We start from the raw sequence: 19018 nt of genomic DNA, 5'->3' as shown, positions 1-19018 counted from the left end.
ACATAAATGGTCATATGATGTTTTGACATTTTTTATAGTGGCTCATGTTTATATCCTGGTATTTACACATATAACTGCTCTAAGTTCAAATATTCTGATCACTTAAGCCACACATTGATATATAGACCTTTATACTGTGTGTATATTTTAATCACTGGTATGACTAATAGTGTTGAGTGTTAGTATAACTGCGTCAATATACCCTTATTATATTAAAAAAACTGTTTATCAGAGCAGGAGATGAGATCATAGTTTAAAGAGGTCTTGATATAATGTTATCTAATAGGCACAGTAGATAAGAGTTTAGGGAGTTTAGGGAGATGCATTCCAGGGCACCTGGACTCGATGCAGGAAAATCAAGGCCGAGACCGTGAGACAGCCCTTGCCCGCCATAACGATGGGTCGCGAGAACGCACGGGATGGGAGCCGCCTGCTCGATCCCCTACGATGGATCAACAGCGACTCCTGTTGATGATTTTTAAATGTTTTATAATAATCTAGCATGTAGATTTAAGGGCTTGTCAAAAGAGATATGACTCCATTACAAACTTCTCGATCCGCTTGAGAGGGGTGTATCTCGGAGCTCCGATGTAATATATATCTGGTGTAGTATCACTTTTGTATATGATAATTCATTCTGATTGTTTCATAGGCTCATAAATAATTGTAAACTTAGCTAAAGGATAATAAAATCATTTCGATTTAACCACAATTGTAATCACCTGTGTAGCGATTCTTTCAAGGGATACCCTCTCACTCCACAGAATCACTGAACCAAGTACCTTATCTATGATTTACTTTTAAATGGTGTTCAGTAATAAATCTAACAATGGGGGATGGCTGACCTGGCCTGAGTCAAACTAATTGGACTAATTGGACTCAGAGTTGGGCACTGTGAGTCCAATTAGTTTGACTTAGGCCAGGTGAGACTACTTCAATCAACCATCACCCATCACACAGTTAGGTTTTTGCTGAAGTCTGACCACTTGGGTCAAAACTGAATTTCCCTTGTAGGTTCAAATAGGTTATTATTATTATTATTATTATTATTATTATTATTACCCGTAGTATTATTATTATTATTATTATTATCATCATCATCATACAGCTTCACTGTCACTGCTAATCATATTTGCTTATCCTTCTTTTTATGGCAGCCAATGATCACCACTGGCCACTATCATCATCCTCACTTTAGTCATATAATAGTTACTCCACTATCCTGTAGGCCTAGGTCTATAATGAGCTGCACATGACCTCTACAAAATATAAATAGACACAAATGTACTCCCATAATGTAAAAAAATATGCATAAAATATTATTTTTGATACAAACAATGCAGGTTACTTTCTAATAACATGAATACATTGATTTATATCTAGAAAGGTAACTGCAGATGAAGCATTTTCAAGAGCAAACTGTGGCAGCAAAAGTATGAATTGTAGTTGAAATAGAGCCAGTGATGCATGCAGTCCAATTTAGTGGACAGATGATCAATCATAATTTCCTCCCAATATAAAATCAATACTTGGAATTTTTCACAACTATAGTGCTTATCAGATGTTACTTGATGTAATAATATTTTTTTTACCTGAATGGATAGATATTCCTGAGCTGTTGGGCTTGTTTACATTTCTGTCAGCCATCTTGGATGTTGAAAAAATTATATTGCAGTTACAACACCTGGCCACTGGATGGCAGTATTGAGGTGATGCTCTAGCGTCCCCTGTATAGGCTAGTATGCAACTCTGACATCAAAACCTATTCTTATAATAGAAAATGACATTTTAATAGCTGTCCACTGTAGTGACCGTTATGCGTGAATTAAGGTATACGGCCCCCGAGGTCCACACTGACAGTACAGGAGAAAGCAGCCAATAAAAAGAACAGGGGCAGACTCATGGAGACTGCTCCTCTGAATGGTAAGAGAGACTATTTTGCACTGGCCAGAACTGTGTGGTTTGGGGGGTACATTCTGACTAATATTGTTATTCCATTCAGATCTAATTCTGAAACATGAGAATACAAACGGTCAATTTTGTTCTGGGTTTTTGGGACAGTAGCCATGATTGCCACAATGATTTTGTTTTCTTTTCAGGCATAGCCTAGTTTTTATGTAAGAGAAATTGGCAACACTTTACTTAACAATGGCCTTATTTCCGGATATTAATATGTGAGACGACTCTAAGTGTAAAATATAGTCTGAAATTACAGCTGAAAATTCCCTTAATACATTTAGAGCATAACATCATGATTTACATTAATGGATGTTGTTCACATTCTTCTTAAATTGTGTTGTTTCCAAGGTACCATGGGCTGTCATGGGAACACCATTGGTGTCATGTGGATTGATTATTTCATATTTGTGGTCCAGACTCCAGTGTGATATTTGCATTCCAAGGAGTTTCCCTGATTGTGATTACATTAGGCATTATGCTTAATTTATACTAAAAGGTGAATTCATCATCTGACTTGTCATGCGCAAAAACAGCAGGTCTATAAGCTCACAACACATTGATACAATGCATTGTCGCTATTTTTCTTCACGATGCACCATACAACAAAGTATAAATCAGGTTTTAGGGAACTATGTGCCAAGTGCCAACACTGATATATTGTACATTTTCAGGCTGATAAAGAGGTGAACACAATTGAACAGGGCCATTATAAAGTCAAGTGTTACAGAGGAATCAATTTTCAATCAAAGTGCCTTAATATTCAGCTTGCAGTCAGAGACACAACTTCATAAATCATTGGGAATATTTAAATACTTGATATCGACAGCTGTTGTGTGCGCCTGTCTTCAAATGCTGAATTGTTTGCAAGCTGTGAAAGTCATGCTCAAGATATGAAATTAATTATGGTGTTATTTCTTTCTTCTTTTTTTCTATGGGGAGTTGCTTTGGCTGTATTCACTTTTGGCAGCATCTCTGGAATAGCCTCATCAAAACATTGTCTGTTATAGGAAAAACAGATGCTCACATGTGTAGCACTGGCCCTTTAAGGAAAGTGCATAAAGAGGGGTGGCCAGGTTTGTGGCCTCCTGTCTAGCCAGAAGCCTGGCTTGAATGTTTGTGAGAGAGACCTGGAGGCATGAGGGGTACAGACTAATTCTCGGTAAGACAATCTGAAACAAATGACATGGTTTTTATAACTCATTGTAGCAATAGTATATATCTAAGAGTTTAGATAGGCTGACAATATTAGGCCTGTTGTTAATTATACTAATATATATCTGTACTTCCAGAAGCCTCCAGGTCCTTTGAGCAGCAGTACCCTGTGGCTGTGCAGGCCTTTATCAATTGGAGCCATGAGCATATATTGACTATTTGGGAGCTGAACTAACATCACTGTTTTTCCCACCGTGCCATATACTATTTTGACTGAGTGCAATAGGGTTGACTGAGGACAGAGCTATACTGGGCCATTAAGTAGCATTGCATGATTTTGATTTTGCAGTTTGTTTTGATTTGCTTATTTGCTGATTTGCTTTTGGTTACTTATTTACTTTATTTTGGTTTTGCATTATTTGGATTTGATTTGTTTAATTTCTGTATATTTAGTTTAGAGGCCCCGAAGCCCTTACCCTTATTGCCCCTTTGCCTCTTGAGTTTAGTCCCTTTTGCAGAACTCTAAAACTAACCGCTTTCTTCCCTTCTGTATTTTAACCTGACTATTTTTATACCAACTGTTGAATAAACTGGACACATTTGATACATCAGCCTCTGGTTCTGTTAATTCTGAACCCGTACCTTCCTGGGGAACCTTACCTTGTTCAGTCCTATATATATATATATATATATACAGTATATGGTTAATGTGTTTAAAGGATCCCTCACTCCTATATGTGTGGGTGGCGTAGTCATTACTAAACATAGCCCTGCTACACATGGAGCACAGCACAATCCTGAGTGTTAATTTAACTCTGACCTGTAAGGGTCCATCTTTACACAGATCAAAGAACACATTTAACAATGGATCGGGTTCCACTGAATGGCAAGGAATGGATCCTGCATGCTAAGTTGTTGGGCCTTAGATTTTCAGTGCTTATTATAGAACTCCATATGGACCAATCTCTGGGCATTTCTTCATCCGCCTGTATTCTGCAAAATGGACTTACTTTTTGGCCCATGTACTTGCAAGGGATTAAGGGAAATGGCTGTATTTTCTACAATTATCATATAACCACAGCACTTGCTCGTTAGTTTAACATCATGTTTGCGGTTGCCCAGACAATCAAATGGATATATCGATATATCTCTGTGTTCACGATTTCAGTAAATGTATGTATGTGTGGCCACTCTCTTACCTTTTCTCAAAGCTATGTTTATGCATAACCCGTGGACCAGCCCTGTGAATTTTGTCATTCAGAATTATGGTTCATGAGCAAGAGATGGCTGAAAGTTTTTTCCAGACACCATACATCTTTTCAGCAAGTCTCACATTTCTAGGACAAATGGGTTGGTGGGGTCAAGCTTTAGTGCTCATTGTAGCACCAGGTTTGTTAGCCAGGTTATGCATGACCTGGACTATCAGTGTGCCGAAATGGACAAAGGGTTACCAATGAATGGATGACTTATATCAGACAATATACAGCATAACTGCAAGAATAGGAATTCCAGCACATAAATATATAAGGACCTTCTGTTTGATTTACATTAGGCCACGCAATTCACATTTATATGATTTATATTTTGCAGGCATGATTCGGTCTGTCCAGAATTCCTAACTAAACTATTTTAATGTTGGTAAAGAGTTAAAGAGAAATTCTGTTCAAATAGCAATTCTTGTACATTCTCCAGTTATACAGTATTTATGTGAATGGGTGGTGAAGATTGTCCTAAAACCTCACAATGAGAACCACTGATACACTATTTGTATTTTGAATTCATTTATAATTTATTTATACAGGTGTTTATACAGGTGATCTCATTGAGACTCATTCTCAAGACACCCAGTTCAGACGTATAGCTTATAGACACACTGTTTACATGACATGTGGATGGACAAGTAGGCAAACAGTCTAATATGGCAAATTGTATTCGTTCGTGGATGACTCTGCACTCCTGGTCTCGGACGAGGACAAAGTGGTCAAAGTTGAAAAAACCCTTTTAACCTGGGTTCCATTTTAGAGAACAGTCTTTCCAGTGAAAAAAAGGCAACAGATCAAGAAAGTCAACCAAAGAACTAGATGTTTGGGCATGGTCAGTTAATGCTCTGAGGACACTAGCTGGAGCACTCATCCAATGTCATTTTGACTCTGCATGCACCTCGTGGTGCTCTAGCACCTCAAAGGCATTAAAACACAGCTTCAGACCTATCAAAACTAACTGATCAGGTTACTTCTAAACCCACACATATAGGACTCACCTAACTCATTATATGCTAGGGTGGGATGGCTCAGGGTAGAGGAAAGAGTACACTAGACTCGGGAGCTCCACGGATCTCATTCCCCCCAGATTCGGCACAAACATGCGAATGAATTCATTCTACTGTTATGCCACCAAAATGTGGAATGTCTTTCACATTGAAATTGCCCTGACTGCAGTTCATTGGAGGAGAGCTGAGAGGAGGTGTTTCTCCACTCCAAGACAAAAGGGGGGTGCTACTACTTATACTCCTACATCAACACAACACAACACACACACTGAGTGTCCTCCTGCTCAGTCAGTGCTCAGAGTCAGACAGACCACAGAACACAGAGACAAGTTATTATTTCAGTTCAACTTTCAGGCTGCACTCTTCTTCACAGGACCTTCTGAGAAAACATTGGAGTAGGATCCTAAGTTACAGGTAAGAGAATATCATGGGATGACAATAAACCTTATAATCTTCTGAATTTGTTGGCAATTTTCACAGTAATTGAATTAGTAACAAGCTCATTCAAATGTCAGTAACTGTGTTATTGAAGTGGCATATATTTCACTTATTCTACCTACCCTGCAGTTTGTTCAGTGGTCGAAGAAGTAAAAGTTGCAATTGTACAAAAATACTCTGCTACAAGTAATTAAAGTCATATATTCAATTGGAATAAAAAGATGAGACTATAATTTTATATGTTTCTGATGTAGGCCTACCAAGTTTTGACACTAGTCATATTGAACCACTAGAGACTTTTTCAGAGTTACGTTCCTCATTGTGCCTGAACCTGAACAACACTTTATGTAAAACTATCATAGCCAGAATCTGATCTTTTTAAGACACGGTTCGTCAAGGAGTAAAATCAACAGGAAGTTTTACATAATGTATCGCTTTGCAACAGGTCTGTGGTGGCGTGTCGAAGCTCACAACTTCCAGTGAGGAGGTCAGGCTGTCTTTCCAGAGCTACAGGAGGGAATACTGACCCAGACCACTGGAACCTGCTGCTGACTCTGTCAGCTGAATGGACTTTAACAACAACCACGATTCACAGTGAAAATAAAAAAAGGGAACATTCTAGAGGAGGAAGTGTTACTACGACTGACTGACTTTCTGTATTGAGCAGAGTATTTGTAGCTTCACTCAGAGTCAAAATGGCTTCCACGTCGTCTCTTCCAGAAGAGGATTATTCCTGTCCTGTGTGTCGTGACATCTTTAAAGATCCTGTTCTCCTGTCATGTAGCCACAGCTTCTGTAAAGCCTGTCTGCAGGAATGGTGGAGACAGAAGGAAATAAAGGAATGTCCAGTTTGTAAGGAAATACATTCAACAGATAATCTACCCCGTAACCTGGCTCTGAAGAACCTGTGTGAGGCCTTCATACGGGAGAGACAGAGAGCTTCATCAGGGTGTGAGGATCTCTGCAGTCTGCATGCTGAGAAACTGTTCTGTCTGGAATGTCAACAGCCAGTGTGTGTTGTGTGTCGAGATTCTAAAAAACACACCAACCACAGTTTCAGACCCATCGATGAAGCTGCTTTGGATCACAAGGAGGGAGTCCAGAAATCACTGAAGACTTTACAGGAGAAACTGAAGGTCTTTCATGAAGTTAAAAATAAAAGTGACCAAACAGCAAAACACATTAAGGTCCAGGCCCGGCACACAGAGAGGCAGATTAAGGAACAGTTTAAGAAGCTTCATCAGTTTCTACAAGAGGAAGAGGAGGCCAGCATCACTACACTGAGGGAGGAAAAACAGCAGAAGAGTCGGATGATAAAGGAGAAGATTGAGGGTCTGAACAGACACATATTAACCCTTTCAAACAACATCAGAGCCACAGAGGAGGAGCTGAGAGCTGAACACATCTCATTCCTGCAGAACTACAAGACCACAATGGAAAGAGTCCAGTTCACACAGCAGGACCCACAGCTGGTCTCAGGATCACTGATAGACGTGGCCAAACATCTGAGCAACCTGACCTTCAGAGTCTGGAAGAAGATGAAAGACATCGTCTCCTACACTCCTGTCATTCTGGACCCCAACACTGCCGTTCCAGTGTTCGCCCTCTCTGATGATCTGACCAGTGTGAGAGGCGGAGAGGAACAGCAGCTTCCTGACAACCCAGAGAGGTTTGACCAAGTTGGCCTTGTCCTGGGTTCTGAGGGCTTTAACTCAGGGACTCACAGCTGGGATGTTGAGGTTGGAGACAATACAGACTGGATGCTGGGTTTGTTAGCAGAGTCTTACCCGAGGAAGGGAGACAGAGGGGGTCAACTCTGGTCAATATGGTTAGATGAAGGTGAATACGCAGCATGCTCCTCATCAGGGTCAGTCACTGATCTATCATTGAAGCAGAATCCTCAGAGGATCAGAGTCCAGCTGGACTGGAATGAAGGAAAGCTGTCATTCTCTGATCCTGATACTAACACACATATACACACCTTCACACACACCTTCACTGACACACTCTTTCCATTCATTAGCACTTATGATGATACTGTTCCTCTGACGATATTACCAGGGAAGATCAGTGTAACTGTGGAACAACGCAGTTAGACATGATGATGATGATGATGATGATGAGACATTGAGAGTCTTTAAAGGAGGATATTACTCATATAATCTATATGATTGTGTTGTGGTCAATGACAGTCACATTGACAAGTGTTTTATAACGCTGTGGTCCTCAAACCTTTTCATGTCAAGGACCCCCAAATGTATTTGGCCGTGGACCCCCATTTTAAAATATTTGGTGCCTGGGACCCCCATCCCATAGAAGAGAAGATTTATGTTAAAACAACACAAAATTATTCAAAACAGTTTTTGGAAGATATTTTCCCAAAAATAGCAGATGTTCAAGCTGTGAGCTTGCAGATCTGCTAATTTTGAATAGCCAACATATAAATGGATAAAGTGGTTCAAATGCTATATTAACTATACCCCCTGGAACCCCCCCAAGGACCCCTGGGGGTCCCCGGACCCCACTTTGAGAAGCACTGTCCTAAAGCAGTGATTCTTATCCTATGGGGATTTTTCTTTAAAACCTGTAAAAATTAGTTTTCATTGTTATCCCGATACATTTAAATCCCTATTTAACAGGATAACAATGACAACTCTGTTTTTTCTCTGATCTGTGATGTCATCAAACTTGAGGTTTTCTGGAAAATGATACACAAACAAATACAGGAGATGTTGGGTTATGATGTAGCCTAGAGGCGGGAAATATACAGATGGAGGACAGGTATTTGGTTAAGATTTTATTGGCAGAAGGGAAAGGGCCATCACTAGGAAATGGGGACAGGTTGACATTCCAACACAAGGACAGTGGGAAGAGCTGATGGAGGAGATATATGTGATGGAAAAAATGACTCCAGGAAACACAAATGGAAAATAAATGGGTAAAATGGATAAACCAAAAGAACTCTAATGGACCGTGAGGGTGTGGGAAAAGACATTTGATGCAAAAAAAACAAAAACAAGATGATGCATATCTGAAAAGTTGTCGGTTTCAAAATGTTTGTCTTTTGGTGTTTGTTTTTTCTTTTGTTGTGTGTGTGTTTTTTCTTTTCTTTTGGGGTTGTATGTGAAGTCTGTTTGTTATTGTTTTGTTTTGTTCCGTCCTTCTTTGTTTTCTTGTTTATGTAGTGTATTGTATGTATGTGTGTATAAAAAAGGAATAAAAATTCTAAGTGACAAAAAAAAAAAAATGTCCATATTGTGATGATGTCATGTTTTTATGGATCACACCTATTGTTTCTAGTGATGGTTAATATTAAACTATTTGGGGTTCAAGGTATAAATACAAACATTTCACAACAGACATATATAATAATACTATACTTTTTATTTTCATTTGATCTATTATACAAGGAAAACACTAACACCAACATATGTTTAAAAACTCTGACTCTACTTATCAAAATGACTGATTTACTTTACTTTGTCCTGTGGTAACAAAGAATTGGAGAATAAATAAATGTAGTGAAAAGGATGAATACACTCAAAGGGATAGATAAGGAGAAGGAGGACATGGATGGAAAACAATATAATCAACTGAAAGTTTAAATACAGTGAGTCAAGTTGTTATTTTTGTTTTGTCTTTTAATTTTTGGGTCTTCATACTCGCTGAACTGTCCCGTTAGCTGTTTTTCTTTTCATTCAGTCTCTTAAATGAGATGGAAGACTATCTGTTTCTGATGTGTAATGGGACTGCATTCCTAATTAAAGTCTGACTATAGAAACATGATCTGGAGTCATGGTTGTTTTTATAGTGAGGTAGTGGATGCATGTGTGATTCTAGTCTTACTGCTGGGTGTGTTGGCATGACGTCTGTGACTAAAACTGCTGTGTGGTTATTTTGTATTTGAAGAAATAATTTCATACATAATTAATTTAATTACAATCATTTTCAACATTTAGAGTGTTTGTGTTTTGTACTGCATCATAATGATGAAAGCATAAAGGAAGACTAGCATTATAATGATAATACTACAATGTATTGCTTTTCTTAGTACTCAAAGTCGCTTTACAAAACGGAAAATTAAAGAAAAACTTATTAGAAAAAAACTAGATTAAAAAGTTAAAAACTATAGAAGTAAAGGTAAAAAAAAGAGGGATTAGGTAGGGAATGCTAGTCTGAAAAGGTGGGTGTTGAGGGTTTTAAACATGGGGAGGGTGGGGGCAGCTTTAACTTCTAAATTTTTATCCCACGATTTTGTAACCCTATTTTTTACACCCAGTGCCAATTGTCTATGTAGGTGGGGGCAGCTTTGATGTGAGGTGGGAGTGAGTTCCATGGGGCCCACAGAGAAGGCCCCGTCACCCCAGGTTGGTTTCTTTGTTCTGGGGATGTCCAGGAGGTTGGCGTCACCCTAACTGAGGGAGCAGGGGTGGGGGGGTGGGGCGTGGTGTTGGAGGAGGTAGAGAGGTAGCAGGGAGCCTGGTTGTTGAGGGCCTTGTAGGTGGTGATTCGTATTTTATAATCTATTCTGTGCTTGACTGGGAGCCAGTGGAGGTTCACGGAGGACTGGTGTGATGTGGTCCCTGGATCGGGTTCTGGTGAGCAGGCGGGCGGCAGAGTTTTGTACATACTGTAGTTTCTTGAGAACCTTGGTGGTGACACCGTATAGCAGGGGCCAGCAACCTTTTTGACATGAAGTGCCATGCTTTTTATTTTCTTAATAGTCAGTGTGCCATATCAACAATATGTTTTATTATGACACCACATCAAAATACAACATTTCCAACAGATTGTGATTGTCCATAACAACCTTTATTCATGTTTTAATTATCAGGACATTGTAATGATCATTAGACTCTGAGCAATACCCCACACCTACTGTATCTACCAGACTGCCTCCCCAGTCAGAGTTTACAGTTTGAGTGAATGTAGATTAGAATCATGTGCACGATGTGATTTGCATACAGGTGTGAGGGGAGTGAATGTAAGCCCCCCATCTGAAAACATTTTATGCCAGGGACCCCCATACAAGATTTGTGTTGTTAAAATGTGTTGTTAAGCACGCACACGCACACGCACACGCACACGCACACGCACACGCGCACACACACACACACACACACACACACACACAAGTGTGTGTACTGGAATACTGACCCAGACCCAGTGGTCTGGATCAATATTCCCTCCTGTAGCTGTGGAAAGACAGCCTGACCTCCTCACTGGAAGTTGTGAGCTTTGACACGCCACCACAGACCTGTTGCAAAGCGATACATTATGTAAAACTTCCTGTTGAATTAGTGTTGTCTTATTTGCATTTTAAATCCAGTGGTCTGGGTCAGTATTCCCTCCTGTAGCTGTGGAAAGACAGCCTGACCTCCTCACTGGAAGTTGTGAGCTTCGACACGCCACCACAGACCTGTTGCAAAGTGATACATTATGACTTCCTGTTGAATTAGTGTTGTCTTATTTGCATTTTAAATGCAGATGGCCCACTCAGTACAGCACAGATAGATCATCTACACACTTGAGGTGTGTCATTGTCTCCAAGTATCCCCAATTTACACATAGTGTAAAGTGTTCTGGCAAGATTCCATTCTATAGGACCAGTAATGGAACACTAAAGTTCTACAGACAAAAATCTGATCTACACACCTGCTCCATATGACTTTTACCCCCCTTTTTAAATCTGTCATCATAATTTCATGGACTTTTTTGTCTGTCTTCTTAACTCCTTCCATCACAACATGTGCACTTTATCAGTTAAGCCAAATTTTAAATTTAAATTAACTTTGCCTACCACCCAAGATATCTCTCGTCAGATTCTGCTAAGGCGCAGCCTGCCACTGACGAGTTTGACGAGATTTGTGTTTTCAGTGGTTTTCCACCAGATGGCGCTGGTCAATAGCTTGTTTACTTCCTGTTTATTTGCTTATTTCTCTGTTCCTGTTGTTTTTTTGACATAAACAAGCCACATTCAACTGGCCACAACTATGCAACTGATTACCGCGACAATTCCCCCGATTCTACGAGACCGTGCTTGTAATGAGGCGATCGCGGTGAGGACAGCGATCACGGAAAATATTCCATGATTTTTCAAAGGTTAGTAAAAAACACTCGCACACACGCACACACACAATCCCAGCAAGGTGTTTAGATGCGAGCGACTCGGAGCGAGCAACAGGCATGCTGTGAAATATGGACTGTGGCAAACGCTCTAAAGTGTGGCTTCACTTTAAAAGAGACCCCGATTAAATGGTAAAGTGCAATACATGTGGAAAGTTAATTAGTGCTAAGACCGGTTGCACGTCTAATATGACGAAACATTTAAGACAGCATGGTATTCATCTGAAATAGTGTACAGTGTTTGATGTGTTGCGATCTCCGACCGGTAACTCATTTTTACCGCCGACCGCACGCTGGGGCGGTTCTTGAATTCTTGTATTTGTTTTACTGAGGATAAAGTTAGAAATACATTTAGGGTTAGGCATTTACTGAAGTTAAGTTTAGGAATAGTTTTAGGCACAGTTTACTGAGGTTACGTTTAGGAATACCTCGTAGAGACCATTCCGAGGTTACTGGATCTGCGCCCGGGGCGACAGTGTTTTGGGGCGAGCGTTTTGATATTCCTCTGACCAATACATACACTGCAGTGGGGCTCGGTGACCAAACGGTGTAGTGTCACCGAGTGGTCACGATGTTTGTTGTCAAAGGACTATGTTTATTTGGATGTAAGCAGCTTTTATGAACTGAATGCACTTTGTTTTATTCCTTGAATAATGTATTTAAGGGAAGACTATTTGCTGTTTTGCAGTGAATTCAGTTAGATATTTGGCCCCAATGCTGCTCACACAGGCTTTTATATTTGTTATTGTCATTGTCAGTAGTAAGAAGTACAACACTACTGCCCTGTGGGATGTTACTCTCTGTCTTAAATTGACTAAGGCTTAAAAGAATAAAGTTACTTTTGTTAATAAACATTTTACCTCTTTTTTTTTTTTTTTACCATTTTAGAACCGAAATAGGGAACCGTTAGGAACCGGAATCGATAAGCAGAACCGGAATCGGACTCATAAAAATCCTAACGATACCCATCCCTAGTTGGGGTGGGGGGAGTGTTGTCATGAAACCTTTATAAGTTCGTCAACCAATACGTTAAGTTATCAACTTCTTTGGAAATGACTTTAATTAACGTGTAATGGCTTCTGGGTGTCTTTGTACCTTGACAATTAGCAGTTCTGGTAACACTGTGTTGGTTTATAGTATGTTTCATGTTTGTATGTCTTCAAATAATAATGTACCAATCATAAAAAAGTAATTTAATTAGTTATAATCTTGCGCCAATCTTGAGATTAGGTAAAATGATCTCATTGTGGAAAGCATCTCTTCTGTCACAGCTGTTGTCACAGTAGACAAGTTAGATCTTCATCTAACCAACTTTGTTCCACTGGATTTTTCTTTAGCTCCCTATACCAACAGTATGTCAAGTGAATCCAACTGTTGAAGTCATACTTATTCAATTAAACAAAAGTTATTTTTGACTGGTATATTTTCACAATAACCATTCCACATCATTTTTTCACATCAACTTCTATATTAAACACAATTTTATTTGTGTCTGCTGGGGCCCCCAAGGGCTGCGGTGGTCCACCGACCCACCAACCAACTGACCCACCCACCCATTAGGCAATTTTAATATAGGATACCTTTGAGGGCGTCTAGAAAAGTTATTTTATTTTATATAGGCTTATATAATTTTTCATTACAGTTGTCATATTGCACACAGGTCAAACTGTTGATAATCATTCCTAAGTAATCAGCACTGGTAATTTTATAGGGCGAGCCAAACCATGTGTTGTATATCCTACCTGACGTCACATGATTGATCAGAAATCAGTGTTTCAGTGAGTGAATCCATAGACAAAGTTCTACAGATGCAGTAACCTTTGTCTTTACAAGTGATGTGCGTGTAAATGAAAAGGAAGAAACTTTATATGCATTATAAATAAACTTTTTAGCCAGGCAAGGAAACCATGAAGGCATATTTATTTACAGTGAATAAAGTGGGAAGTAGTTCACACATGAAAACCTTGGCATCTGCCCAGCTGCATCCACAGAGCAACTCTGCAACACCAGCAGCTGGGGGTTAAGTGCCTTGCTCAAGGGCAACTGGCAGCGGTTACTGTGGGAAGGGAGAATGCTACTTGTTCACGTCCACTGGCCAGATTTTCCCAGCAGGTTTGGAGGGTTCAAAAGAGTTTCATGCTGCTGGTTAAGCTTGCTTGAATCAGGTGCCAAAAAGATGCTGTATTGACATATCCCTGCTGGTTTGGGATCGAATCTTTCCAGAACATTCTTTCTATCTCTCTCGGTCTCCAAATCATTCTCTTTCTCTCCATCTCTAATCCCTTTCTCTCCCTCTTTCTCCAACATGTCTGTCTGTATCCCCCCTTCTCTCTCTCTCTCTCTCTGTCCACCCCCCATGCTCTGTATCCCTATTGACAGAAGATAAAGTGTCTACTGTCCTTGCAATCTCGTGATGCCGATGTTATAATCTTTAAGAGGGAATGGGACAGGCGCCCGCTGGGTGGCCATGAAGCGATTTAAGAAGCCCACCACGTGGCTGATTAACACATCCACCGCCAGAGGTTAATCTCATAATAATGTACTCACCTGCCAAGGTGTTTTTGTTGTTTTTTTGTTTTTTTCATGTCGCCATAGATCTTGTTAAAATCCTTAAGATTGAGCCGTGAACGGTCTGTTTACGTCCGCGAGATCTCCCTGTATCTCCCAGTGAAGACCGCATGTCAAACGGACTTCCATGACTGTAGTTAGAGCGGATTACGTTAAACAGTGAAATGCGAGGAGAAAAAACTACAGGAAGAGAATTGAGTTTCAGTTTCGTCTGTAGAATGGGAGCGGGCGTGATCGTCGAAACCGGATCCCAAATAATTCTATTTCCTGTCATCAAACCGGAAACGGAAGTGGATCAAAAAAATTCCGAAAGTGCACCCGGACCGCGCATGCGCGAAAAGACCGCAGCCCGTAGGACTACGGGCTCGGCGCTTAACCGTTGGATTTAACGGCCCGTAGAACTACGGGCCCGGCGGTAAAGGTGTTAAGGGCTGCTAATGCATTCAAATTAATGCCAGCTCCTCAGCTGTCTTTGGTGCTTCTGCCTGCTAATACACAGTGTTGCTGAGAGACATGGGGAGAAGAGCGAAGAGAGAAGATGGAGAGAGAAAAGAGAGAGAGGATCAAACTTAGAAAGAACGCTGAGACCAAAGTGGAGAGAGAATAAGTAAGAAAGGAGGGATTCAGCAGCCTCCTACACAGCAAAAGGCTCATGTTAATTTATCCATTTGTACACTTGTTAATGATTTAAGGATTTTACCTTGTACACATACAGCTATTCCAGGGGAACTCTACTGTTATAAACTATAAGTTCTCTGCAACCAGTCTTAGAGCTCCATCAAACACTGCAACTGTGTCCAAACACGGCAACGCCATTGTTCAGCAAGCAGTGATAAGACATTGCAACAGGCAAGAAAATGCAACATCGTATTTTGCTTCTCCAGTGTAACTACAAAGCATACTGTAAAAGCTGCCAAGCTGTCACTGGCCTCTTCCAAAGAAAAATCAAGATAAGTGTGTCCTTCCCTGCAGCAGTGCAGAAGCGTTCACCTCCTGCCCTTGTTGCAGACCTCTCTGGCGTCTACAAGAAAACTGGCAGAGTAAGGGTAAAGGAAGTTTGGCAAATGTTTGGTTTGCCAAACCATAGTTTCAGGCTCGACATCAAAACTTTGTGGGAAATTTGGGTTGCAGCGAAAACACATTCACAAGCAATAAACTATTCTGGAAAACCCACTGAAATGTTAAACAAGGTTAAGCAAAAAAAGTGAAGTGATGCACAGAAATTAATGGAGGTAAATTTGTTGCCTGTTTTATTTGCTGTAGTCCAGAAGAAAAATAGTCTGTTTACTAAACTTTTTTATTTACCCCCAGGTTCAGCCGGCAGTGCAACTACTACAGTACATATAACCACATCTGACCCTCCCAACAGACAGGTGATGAGAAAAGTCTGTTCAGAAAGTGTGTGTGTGTGTGTGTGTGTGTGTGTGTGTGTGTGTTTGTTTCAAGAGGAGTTAGAAGAGTGAAAGCCCTGTATGCCCTTGGCAAATCCAGGGCCAATGTGATGTGAGTTTTGCAGAGGCATATTTCAGATGCACAGCGAGGATGCATGGAAATGGATAAATCAATGAGGCCATCTGGGGAGAGGAAGTCAAGATGAGGGATGGTTTAACGCCGAGGTTCATTCGACAGTAGCCTCACAGACCTAATTATTCCATTCATTACCAAGAAGAGGGCGGGAAAAAAAGAGTCTTATTATTGTCACAACGCAAGTACAATTCTTTCCTTCTCTTTTTTAACTTGCCTATGAATAAATGAGTATGGATGTCACATTTGTATATAGCATATATTATTGGCACACATTAAAGGACCATACCGATGGTCTGGCAGGTTAACCCACTGATTATGACTTTACCATTTTCCAAAGCATATCGTGGTTTGTTAGATTTTCAAGGAAGCCATTTGATTACATTCATTTCAGTACAGTATATGCATATCTACCTGCGGAGACTTGAACATTGCATTGTAATTACAAAGAGAGGAAAACCCCAAATATCATTGCGCAGTTATTTCTTTTGTCAAAGTTATGCTATTGTTGTACATATTGAATTGAGTCAAAAATAGTCCTTGGAGAAAATACAAACAAAATTCAAGCGTTCAGGTCTTATTAATGATGTTTAGCAAACATTTACCCCTGACTCATATATAAATGTATATTATTTCTTTTTTATTGTCTTATTATTCTAACTTGGCTTTTCTGTTTTCTTACCACCAATGTCAAGCAAGGTGGACTTCATATATTATTAGTCAATGGAGGGTTTATTTTGAAGTTTCACATAGTACTGTATTAATCAATGTAGGAAGTCATGTAGATACATTACCTCTGCCAACAGAGTTGGGTGGCGGTAATATTTTCACCCATTTCATTTGTCTGTCTGTCTGTTAGCAAAATAAATCATGAACAGATGGTCGGATTTTCATGAAACTTGGTGGGAATGCTCAGTAGGCTGCCCTGAAGAGGAGTTTAAATTCTGGGTTGAAAAGGTTACAATCGAGGTCAAAGTTAAAATGACATAATTGGTCATATGGCAGTTACAAAGAGACTTAATCCAAACAAAGTATAACTTTATTCCAGCTTCGGCAGGTTTTGCAGAGACTAACAAAGTTCTCCGAAGATTAAACTGTTTTATACTCGCAGTGGCTCCGCTCTGAGTTCTGTATACAGTGCTGAAATGGACATAACCAGGAATTTCCACTCTTTGTTTACATCGGCCTCCGAAATAAAAACAATATAAATCACGAGTGCATGGAGTTTCTGACCAATCTCACACGATGATTGCATCAGAGTCTCTGCTGTGATGTTAGGCTAGTTAGAATGAACTTTGGCAAGGCAATGCGTTTGTTTGTTTGTTTGTTTGTTTGTTTGCTCCACAATTACCTGACAAAGCCGAACAAAGTTCAACTTCAAATGGAGTATGCTGCAGCCTTTAGAAAGATGAGCTTTGACTTGTTGGATTCCTCTTGCAAAATGTTATCAAGTGATCCAGTAGTTCTCAAACTTTTTTATGTCAAGGGCAAGGACCCCAAAATTAATATGTATTTGACCGTGGACACACATCTGAAAAGATACAAGATTCGTGCTACAATGTCCTAAAAATATTTCCAAGATTTTTTTTAAATAGCAAATCTACAAGATCACAACATATGTGATGTGACATGATGTGACTGTGTTGTGTTGACTGTGTTGTGAGCTTGTAGAATGGCTATTTTCAAATAGCTGCTGTATATAGTGTTTAAGTCATTGAAACTGATTCCGATACTATATCAACAAATTTTCTTGGGGACCACCTGGAACCCCCTCAAGAACCCCTGGGGGTTCCCGGAGCCCATTTGAGAATGTATGTAATCCTTCGCCATCTGTGATGTCAGAGTGCCATCAAATGACATCATCAAAATGTACAAATTCTGTCTGAACAAAATAGCAAGAACAGATGGGTGAATTTTCACAAAGCATGGTGGGAATGATCATGTATTGGTCTATATCTGATTAAAACCTCATTACATTCCTTAAAGTCTTTACATTTCTTGTTCAACTTCATGGTATTAGTGTCCCCAAAAAGGGATATTTGGTATGCAGCACAAAGCACAACAATAAACATAGGCCTACACAGTGCATTATACCGATATAAAGTTGTCATTTTCTCTCTGTGTTTTATGCACGCCCACACCCCAGGTCGGATCGGGGTGAATATCTGCATAAATACTAGCCTAGGGATCTCCAACGGTTCCCGAGCCATGTGGCCCATAGGTCCCAATCTCCATCTCCATAGCACGAGGCAGCTTGATGCACAACTACACCCCCTGGACATGACGCTAGTATGTCACAGGGATTTACCCCAAATCCATCCTTTGATGCCGAGTGCCAAGCAGGGAGACATTGGGTACCATTTTTATAGTCATTGGTAAAAAGAAGAAAAAAAAGTCTTCGGTAAAAGCAGCAGACGCCAGGTTCTGTGGAAGAAGTAAGCAACCAGCGTTGTCTAGTTCTGCACGAACGATAACTCGTGCACGACTTTCAGTGCACGTTTGAGTATCATGAGACTCCACAATGAGCAGTAGTAGAGAAAATATTAACTTTGCATCGGTTATAATAGACGATTTTCACTCTTACACGGGCTCCCATTATGCCAACGGAGGGGGTCGACAGACTGCAGGACACGGGACTCTCTGAAATAACTCAACGTCCATTTCAATGATGGTGAGTGATTAGCGACACATCAAAGATAACACTTAAAATGTCCGGATCTCTCCTTTAACTAGGGCTTTTGACTAAATCCTAAATTGGATCCATTGAAACACAGGTTAAAGATTTTCCATATCCTGAAAAGGGGCAGAGAGGCAGAGAGAGAGATCTAATCTCTATTCTGTTTAATTTATGCTTGAAATATAACCAAAGTGTACAACCAGGGTGTACAAATGGAACCAAAAGTACCCATATCTGGGGACCCCCCCTGGACCCCCTCAAGGACCCCTGGGGGTCCCGGGCCACACGTTGAGAACCAGTTCTTT

General features: G+C 40.2%; 1 protein-coding gene across 1 annotated transcript; it reads left to right on the top strand.

Annotated features, from left to right (window-relative positions):
• Positions 1 to 6513: 6513 nt before the first annotated feature.
• On the top strand, positions 6514 to 7914 carry LOC308074776 (nuclear factor 7, ovary-like; the record flags this gene model as incomplete). The annotated part of the gene is made up of 1 exon (XM_080414284.1): positions 6514 to 7914. One exon carries the CDS (start codon positions 6514 to 6516, stop codon positions 7912 to 7914), a length of 1401 nt encoding a protein of 466 aa, XP_080270410.1.
• Between the last annotated feature and the right edge of the window lie 11104 nt (positions 7915 to 19018).

This window comes from Gymnoscopelus braueri (assembly GCF_963280865.1).
Source record: "Gymnoscopelus braueri genome assembly, chromosome: 19".
NCBI lineage: Eukaryota > Metazoa > Chordata > Actinopteri > Myctophiformes > Myctophidae > Gymnoscopelus > Gymnoscopelus braueri.
The sequence above is the reverse complement of the archived record's forward strand: the minus strand, read 5'-3'. Positions and strand labels throughout refer to the sequence as shown.